The sequence below is a fragment of the Arachis ipaensis genome, chromosome B05, assembly GCF_000816755.2.
Source record: "Arachis ipaensis cultivar K30076 chromosome B05, Araip1.1, whole genome shotgun sequence".
In the NCBI taxonomy this organism is placed as follows: domain Eukaryota; kingdom Viridiplantae; phylum Streptophyta; class Magnoliopsida; order Fabales; family Fabaceae; genus Arachis; species Arachis ipaensis.
Window position 1 is genome coordinate 24,572,136 of NC_029789.2, and position 9,424 is coordinate 24,581,559.

General features: G+C 37.2%; 2 protein-coding genes across 2 annotated transcripts in view; both read left to right on the forward strand.

The window, feature by feature from the left end:
- The window catches only part of LOC107643366 (polygalacturonase 1 beta-like protein 3), a gene marked incomplete in the record, with an annotated part of 3,146 nt that extends 828 nt beyond the window's left edge, over positions 1-2,318 (forward strand). Inside the window, 2 exon segments of the mRNA XM_016346983.2 lie at positions 1-147; positions 251-2,318. Coding sequence (XP_016202469.1) covers positions 73-147; positions 251-2,104 — 1,929 coding nt within the window.
- LOC107640396 (endochitinase A-like) lies at positions 5,861-8,942 on the forward strand. Its single transcript, XM_016343919.1, has 4 exons — positions 5,861-6,220; positions 7,663-7,734; positions 8,474-8,578; positions 8,745-8,942. The coding sequence occupies exons 1-4, from the start codon at positions 5,861-5,863 to the stop codon at positions 8,940-8,942; spliced, it is 735 nt and encodes a 244-aa protein (XP_016199405.1).

Genomic DNA, 9,424 nt, shown 5'->3' on the forward strand with positions numbered 1-9,424 from the left:
ACACAAATTTACTATAAGAAAATAGGGAAAATAGAAAGGGAAATACAGAACAAAAGATAGAGCAAAATTAACATGAACAAACAACTCAATTTCAGCTGGCTCTTTATCCTAATCCTCTTCTTATCAACATCACCATTTCTTCTCAGTGTAAGCACAAATTTTATTTTTCTCTAAATCCCATTCAAAAGTGTCAATCTTTTCACACTTACAAATCCTAACTCAACAATGGGTGTTCATTTCACCAATGCAGGTTTCCTCCGCCGCGGACGGCGGAGGCGGCGCCACCAACCCATTCACCCCGAAGGCCTCTCTGCTTCGCTATTGGGACAAGGAGATCCGCAACAACCTCCCGAAGCCAAACTTCCTCCTCTCAAAGGCGTCCCCGTTAACCGCCGTAGACGCAGCCGCATTCTCAAAACTCGCCGGCTCCGGAGGCGGAATCGCACTCTCTACGCGCCTCCCGGAGTTCTGCGCCGCCGCGAACCTCCTCTGCTTCCCGGACCTTGGAGCCTCGCTCGAGAAGCACGACAAGGACGCCAACTTCGCCGGCTACGGAGACAAGAACTTCACCAACTACGGAACAAGTCGACCCGGTGGTTCCGACGCATTCAAGAAGTACTCCGACGACGCCAACATCCCCGTCAACGACTTCCGCCGCTACGGCCGCGACTCCGCCGGCCATTCCGAGAGTTTCAGCAGCTACGCCACCGACGGCAATGTTGTCGATCAATCCTTCCACACCTACGGCTCCAGCGCCGCAGGAGGAGGCGGTGATTTCCGCGGCTATGCCTCCGGTGTCAACGTCCCTAACCTGGGGTTCACATCCTACTCTGATCACGCCACCGGAAGAACCCAATCCTTCAATTCATACTCAGAAAACGGCAATGCTGGACAACAATCCTTCACCTCTTATGGCAAAAACGGGAACAAACCCGAGAACACGTTCACAGGGTACGGAACTGAGTCCAACGTTGTCGGGTCCGGGTTCTCTAACTATGCTGAAACCGCCAACGCCGGCAACGACACGTTCAAAGGGTACGGCGTGAATATGAACAACCCAACCAACACTTTCTCAAACTACGCCAGCGGCGGAAACGGCGCCGTGGAGAGCTTCACCACCTACAGAGAGCAATCCAATGTGGGTGCAGATTCTTTCACCTCTTACGCCAAAGGCACCAACGCCGCCAAAGTGGAGTTCAGCAACTACGGAAAATCGTTCAACGAAGGAACTGACACGTTCTCAGGCTACGGAAAAGGTTCCACCGGAAAAACCGAGGTTGGGTTCACTGGCTATGGAGTCAACAACACCTTCAAGGATTACACAAAAGACGGAATGTCATTCGCGAGGTACACGAATGTGAGTTCTGGTTCTGGTTTGGGTTCTTCTCTAGTGAAAACGAAGGATTCTGGTATCAGTGGCAGTTTGGTAAATAAGTGGGTAGAACCGGGCAAATTCTTCAGAGAGAAGATGATAAAGGAAGGTACCGTGATGCCCATCCCTGACATTAGGGATAAAATGCCTAAAAGGTCGTTTTTACCCCGGACCTTATTGTCGAAACTACCCTTCTCTACTTCTAAGATCCCTGAACTGAAGCAGATTTTCAAAGCCTCAGACAACGGTTCCATGGAGAAGATGATGAGAGAGTCATTGCAAGAGTGCGAGAGGGTCCCATCGCCCGGGGAAACGAAACGGTGCGTTGGATCGGTGGAGGACATGATCGACTTTGCAACTTCGGTTTTGGGTCGGAACGTTGCGGTTCGGTCAACCCTGAACGTAAACGGGTCGAAGAAGAATGTGTTGGTGGGTAAGGTTATTGGGATCAATGGTGGAAGGGTCACGCAGTCTGTGTCGTGTCATCAAAGTTTGTTTCCTTATTTGTTGTATTATTGCCATTCGGTTCCGAAGGTTCGGGTTTACGAAGTGGATCTACTTGACCCAAAAAGTAAGGATAAGATTAACCACGGTATTGCTATATGTCACTTGGATACTTCGGCTTGGAGCCCCACTCATGGTGCATTCCTTTCTCTTGGGTCGGGTCCGGGTCGGATTGAAGTTTGTCATTGGATCTTTGAGAATGACATGACTTGGACCATTGCTGATTGAGTGAAAAGGAGTTGATAAAATGTGTGAAGAGTATGGAGAAGAACAAAAATTTCTGCTATGAAAGTTTAGCAGGAAAATTATATTTTTAAGTATTTATGGTTTTTATTTTGTTAAATTTTTTTTTGGATATTTTTAGATTTGACAGAAAAGTTTAAATTATGTTTCCTTACATCTGGAAGAAGGTATATTTATAAGATTATTATTATTATTATTACTCAAAGACAGTTATTATTGTTATTATTATAAGCTTCAGCTTCTCTCAAGTTATTAGGCCTTTACCTCAAATATTTGAGGCAATGAATGGAGCAATGCTATTTTTATATTTCCTAAGTGACTACTATTTTGAATTTGATTATGCACTTTTCAGTGATTGTGTTTGATTCACAGGTTTGGTACTGTTACAATTATTAGTGAGTTTTTGTTTGCGGAAGGGGCATTGATTAGAACACACTAGAAGAGTCCATGAAGAGACAAAATGAAACATGATCCAGATTGTGCATGTTGATAATTTTGAGAGGGAGAAGGGAAGCGAAGGGTTGAAGGGAGAAGAATTTGGAGGGGACGCGTAAAATTGGAATTTCCACAAATATACAAAGCCATGTGAACTTGAAAGGATGAGGTGGTCCTTTAGACACCCAAAACATGCTCTTGTATTGGTGTGGCAAAGTTCACGAGACAGCTATTCTTGCCCAATGTCCAAACCAAGTGCTACAAAAAATTTAATAATAATAATAAGGGTTAATACTTAAATTCGTCCCTAAAAGATCATTCATTCTTTAAATTAGTTCTCAAATGATTTTTTTAGTTATATTAATTTCCGAAAGATAAAATATAAGTTAAATTAGTCCTTCCATTAGTTGAATGATAACGTGTCACGTTAAGTGCCACATGTCACAAGATGATTGGTTGACGTGTCAGGTTAGTGACACGTGGCATGTCACTTGACATATAAAAAAGTTTTTTATAATCAAAATAGTCCTTTAAAGTCCACATGTAAATCATTTTCATTCTTAAAATTTTAAAAATTAATCAAATTAGTCCTTATATAATTTTTTATAATATTAAATTTAAAATATTTTTTGATATTACTAATTTTAATATTATTTTTTAAACCTTAATAAATAAAATTCTCTTTACATAAAATAATAAAAATAATTAAATTTTTATAAAGTTATTTTGTCATTTGGAAACATATCTATTTATATAATGTACTAGTGAGAAGTAGCCTGTATTATACATAGGTATAATGTTTCCTATTTCATTTTATCTCATTGATTTGTGAAATTAAAAGAAAAATTATATAATCTATTTCAAACATATAAAATACACAAAAATTTATTATGATCTTTGCACGTATTACGCTTAAGAAGCAATTCATTTATAATAATAATAATAATAATAATAATAATAATAATAATAATAATAATATAAATATCACTACCATTACGTCCTATATGTAAGTAATACCATAATTGAAAAAAATGTAGTAGAAAAAAAAATAGTGGTATAACTTTATTTAGGTTAACATACATAAATTTTGATTTTGAGGATATAACTTTGTTTAGGTTAACAAATACATACATTTCAATTTTGAGTATATATATACATATATTCCAGCAAAATGTAATAATGTAAGAAAAATGTTTTAGAATAGAAAAGAATAAGAGAGATTTTGAGAAGAATTAAAGGAGAGATATAATTTTATTGAAAAAATTTTTAAAAAGAAAAGATACAATTACTAATTTTTTGTTTGTCAATTATATTTCTATTAAAATTAGTAGTATAAAAAATATTTCAAATTTAATATTATGAAAAAAAAAATTATATAAGGACAAAATTTATTACTTTTTAAAATTTTAGGGATAAAAATGACTTACGTCTAGACTTTCAAGAACTATTTTGATTATAAAAATTTTTTTTACATGTCAAGTGACACGTGTCACTGACCTGCACGTGACATGCCACGTGTCACTGACTTGATACGTCAACCGATCATCTTGTGACACGTGGCACTTAACGTAATACGTCATCATCCGATTGACGAAAGGACTAATTTGACTTATATTTTATCTTTTAGAGACTAATATGACTAAAAAAATAATTTAAAAATTAATTAAAAAAATGAGTGATCTTTAAGAGACGAATTTAAATATTAACCCATAATAATAATAATTCTACTTTACAGGTTTATCTAATATTTTTACTGTTAAATAGAATGTAGGTTCAATAAGTGATTTTAATTACTGGATGTTTACATACTAATTCGTTTCTATGATTCTAAGTGTTTAAATATACACTTTATTTTTCTAATCCACAGATAATGTCATTATACATTATTTTGTATAATAATACAACTATTATATAATTATTGAATTTTTTAACATGATAATTTCTAAGGTTAATAATTACATTGGATCTTGACCTCTCTTTTTCAATATTTTATTTGGTACTATAGTTCAGAATGAATATCTAATCTATAATATCATTATATGTATTTCGCCTGATTTTTAGTAATTTCGATAGAATGTCAAATTAAGTTTGTATCAAGATTTTTATTCAGAGAATAAATACAATTCTTTTAAAAAAAAATGAGCTCAATTCAAAAATTATTTAGTATTTATGTAAAAAATAAAAATAAAAAATGCGAATAATGTCGAACTGAAAGCAAGATTGAATAAAATTTGAAAAAAAATAGTCAAAACAAAATACTTAAAAAAATAAAATAAAAGTAAACAACTGATAAAATGGGTGAATAAATATTAATAAACAATAAATAAATTACAATTTAAAATAAATAGAAAGAAATTTAACGTATTTGAAAAAAATAAAGCAAAGCAAAACGATAAAATAAATTGGAAGTAAAAAAAAAAATTAAGGGAATAAATAAAAAGGCTGACTCCAGACAATCACATGTACTTGCATTTCATAACTTTTCGTTCGCGTCACTAAGACTGAAAATTTGTAGAATTTTGTGTGATGGTGTAGTGTTCAGATTGAAGTCTCTTCAACTTTTCTAAATTTCTCCTACTTACAGACCATAAGGATAGACTTGACCCCGAAAAATTTTGACCACGATTTATTTTCCTCCTTTTTCTCAGGTCACGGCCTTGCCTTAACCCTGGAAATTCTTGCTCTCTATGGTGGACTCCCTACATCTTCTCTTATCTTAGTCTCCAAACTTCATGTTCTTGTATCGTGCTCAGATTTAGATCATGTGCAGTTCATCTGGTTTCGACTTTAATCAATCTCGACTCGACTTACAATCATCATCATGTCCTTGACTTTGATTACTCTTGTCATGACTCTTCTCATAGTCGAGGATGGGTTTTCCTATAACCAAGTACTTACTTCATGAGCTCTCGACTTCATCTTGGACCCTCTTTGACTCAATTCACATGAATAGTCGAATGTCTTAATAGGTCGAAATTCGTACTAACAAATTGTCCCTTAAAAATTATTTTTTCAAAATTTGAAATGATGAGTTTTATTTAGCCACGTGCCATTTTCAAATTTTCAAAATTTTTGAATAGACAGTTATATAGAAATGAAACAGTTTGCACATTTCTGCGAATACATATTGTTCCCAATGGTCTTTAATGGGCCTTCCTCCTTTTAAAACTTTCTCATATTCTCAGGGTTTTACTACTTTGTTCATTTCCATCATTCTCACCATTGTTGATCTTTCCAAAGACTTTCCATCTTCTGTGAAAAAATTTTTCCCCCTTTTCTCTTTTGAAAATCTCCTTTATCTTTCTCATGGATTCTCAATTAGGTCTCCACTCTAGTAGCACCCCTGATGTTACTGCCGCAACTTCTTCTTCTACTACGGTTGCTGCTATAACCACCACCACCACTGTTCCTGTCACTACCTTAACAATCGGAGTCACCACATCATCTCTTTTTCCTGCTTCCACTATTGCCACTGCGGTTGCCACTTCTGCTTCTGGTGGAGCTTCTGCTATTCCTGTTTCTTCTTTGCAAGAAGAGGATGATGATGATGTTCACGTCGTAGACCCTCTTCCATTGGTGGCCAATGTGTCACAATTCTATAACAATAATGGTACTCTGAGAGCTCTTAACCCTGATGTAGAGACCACCGCCCTATGGCGGAGCCAGGTACTGCTTCCATTCCAGGTTACCATTGTCTTGTATTCATTCCTAGGACCAATCTCCACCCAGGAACAATCGAGTCGATTTCTTCTTTCTTTCCATCTCTCCCTGAACACCTTCCTTTGATTTTTTACAAAAACATTAAGGCTACTTATTTTGCTAGTCGGTTCTTTAGAACAGCACCCCTTAAGGAATCTAGTTCTTCATTCTCGACTTGGATGTCGAGACTCTCTTCGACCTACAAACCAGTATGGCAGTCCTTAGGGATTTTTGCCGCACTAAGGTTAGCTACTTTTGAGTTGTCACATACTATGCCTCTCTTAGGAGCTATATTATATTTTTGGTGTCAAGCAACAAATAACTTCAATTTTTCTTATGGAATGATGGCCCAACCTTAATGAAAATTTTTCTTTGATCGGCATTGCTCCCAATGCGGAGGATGCATGTTGGGCTACGAAATACCCTGATGATGTCTTCGACATCAACTTCGACTCAACCTCTGTGTCGGATTTCATTTAGAACAACATGAGTTATGAGGGTGACCTTGTAACTGAGAGTGAACGTATGACTTTCTTATTCTTGTGGCTAAATGCTATTTTATTTTATCCTAAATCAATTCAGATCCAGAAAAGTAACTATTTGCCACTAGCTATCATGCTTCATTGTAAGAAATACGTCAATCTCCCCTCTCTGATTCTGGGCTAACTATATGAAACACTTTCCTTAGTAGTTAGTGAAATCTATCGAGGTGAATCCTCGATCCTTTTGGTCCTCTTTGGGTTGCAAACCTATAGTTGAAGGCTGTACTTGAGCCTCGATTCATTGCCTCTTCTACTCCTGTCCCAAAAGCTTAACTTGATGGTATTCGAGTATCTCAACTCACTTGGTCGAAGCCACAAAATCATGCCTAGTATCGATGCCTTTTGTTATTTCATCAACCTTCTTTTCGACATCAAAACTGATGATGACACTTTTTATTACTCCAATCCATTTACTTGTCAAAAAGTGATGTCGGATATCTTCATTTTTTAACCAGTCTCAAACTTGAGAATCAAGAAATTGTTGATGAGCTATGGTAAAAAACCTTAACTCCCCAAATCCTTCCTGTGGGTCTGCCTCATGAGTCGACCAAGGCTCTAAAAAAGAAATTGATTACCTACTACCCCCAATATGTGTCGAGGCAGTTTGGTCTTGCACAAGCCTTGCCTTCCCCTCTTTCCTTTGACTCTGCAGCACAAATGATCCACTATGAGGTGTTAAGTTTAGAAGAGTTTGATCAAGTTTTAGATCTTAATCACCAAAGGATGACTTTCCAATACCAAAGACAAGACATAAAGTTTTTCTTTCTTTTGACTCCTGCCTTCCACAAATGGTGGTCGACTTACTTTACTTCCCACTGTACTTCGTCTGAGCAAGCACTCTCTAACTTGGTTCTTCCTTCTGCACAGACTGCTGCAGCGTCAAAGAAAACCAAAGGTGAGCATGTCAATGAAGTTGTTGCGTTCAAAAAATGCTATAAGGTAAAATGACATTTCAGGAACGTAAGGTATGTTTTCATTGAAGCCTTAGAGGTATGGGAAAAGAAGAAGGAAGCACATTTCTATAGATGTCTCGACCATTACTTCAAAGCTTTGGCTTGAGACCCTTATGCTCAGAAAATTAATTTTATGCAAAAATTCAAAATTTCCTTCTTTTCCCAATGCCCCTTTTGGCCTTACCAATCGACTACCTGACCCTCATAAAGGAGCCTTAGAAGTGGGTTACCGACTCCGAAAGAAAGATCCTCGAACCCTGGGTATAAACACGACTAGTGCTGTCTATTACTAGGGTTTCAGGGATAAGATTCATGGTCGAACAAGGATCGCTGGATATCCTCTAAGTACCATGTTTTCTTAAAATTTTATCTTTTAAGTCCTTACCTATCTTATACTCTTTCTATCTTTGAGCTACTTGACCTACGAAAATAACAAGTACAGCTCTCGACCTCAAACCAGTCGAGGAGAATTGGGAGTCGGAGGAAGATGCAGCTCCAAAAAATACCAAATCCAAGCAGGGTCGAGGTAGTGGACGGTCGGGTGAGGCTATTCTTTCCTCAAAAAAGCATGGTGCTGTCGACATCCTTTTTGGGACTAATCCCAAGAAAGCACAAAAAACAAATCCTACAATTTCTTCTAAGGTATCCCTGTAATACCTTTAAGGTTTATAGTCGATGTTTGTTTTGGGAAATGTGTTTAATCTTTTCATATTTTGTCTGAACAGTCGAAACAAAGCTCTAAATCTCGGGTTGAAGCAAAAAGTCACTCTGGACTAGGAGTTGACCCGTCTGGTATCGAGACTGAGGTGACTCAACCTCCTCCACGTGTGGTACTTCGACCGTTGACTATACCAGCCATTCCTATTTTGAGTCCAATACAGCCTAGTCCGTCAACTGCTGCTTCTTAGGCCTCGACTACTTCTCTAATTGTAAATTTCTCCACCATTTCCTTATTTTATTTTTGTTTATTCATATTCACCGACTTATCTAATTCAGGCGAGCTATACGCCTTTGCCAAGTGATGCAAAAATGCGTTTAGAGTCGGGCCACACTTTGATGACTGTTGCAGCCACGTCTACATTTACTCCAGACACAAGTCCAACTGCTGTCAAACATGATTTAGAGCCCCCATTCGATGTTCCTGCACTAGAGAATGGGGATTTAGACTTTGAAGATCTCGACTTTGATGTCTGATGAGAGAACTTTTGCGTGGTCTAGAAAATTGCGGATAAATCCTCGTTGCAAGTATAGTTTCTAAACCTTCAAAAGTCCTTTCATACAAACGTTTTGGGTGTCACAAGTAACAAACCCCTTTAGAAATTGTTAACCGAGTATTCAATCCTCGGGTCATCTTCTCAAGGAACTGCGAGGTAGTATGTTCTTATTATTGGCTATAAAGGTTGTAATCGGGGTTTAGAAGATGAGAAGCAAGTAATTTAAATGACAAGTAAAGTAAATGGCAATTAAAATAAATAAATACTGTAAAGCAGACTTTTGGCAAGGTAAGAGAAGTCGGAGGTCCAACGTAGTTATCTCTCTCAACTATAATGAAAGTTGAATCTAAACTCCACTTGGTCAACCTTTACTAGGGCAAAGGAAAGTCAGGGGACTAATTAAATTGACCCTTGAATCCTATTTATTTCCTAAGAAAAGGTTGGGATTACTTAAGTCAGTTC

Bases quoted from the DNA above. Each gene is read 5' to 3' on its own strand.
- LOC107640396 (XM_016343919.1), top strand. From the start codon at position 5,861: ATGGATTCTCAATTAGGTCTCCACTCTAGTAGCACCCCTGATGTTACT. The intron at 6,221-7,662 runs GTACTGCTTCCA...CCTTCTGCACAG, and splicing joins CCGCCCTATGGCGGAGCCAG to ACTGCTGCAGCGTCAAAGAA. The intron at 7,735-8,473 runs GTAAAATGACAT...TTGTCTGAACAG, and splicing joins CGTTCAAAAAATGCTATAAG to TCGAAACAAAGCTCTAAATC.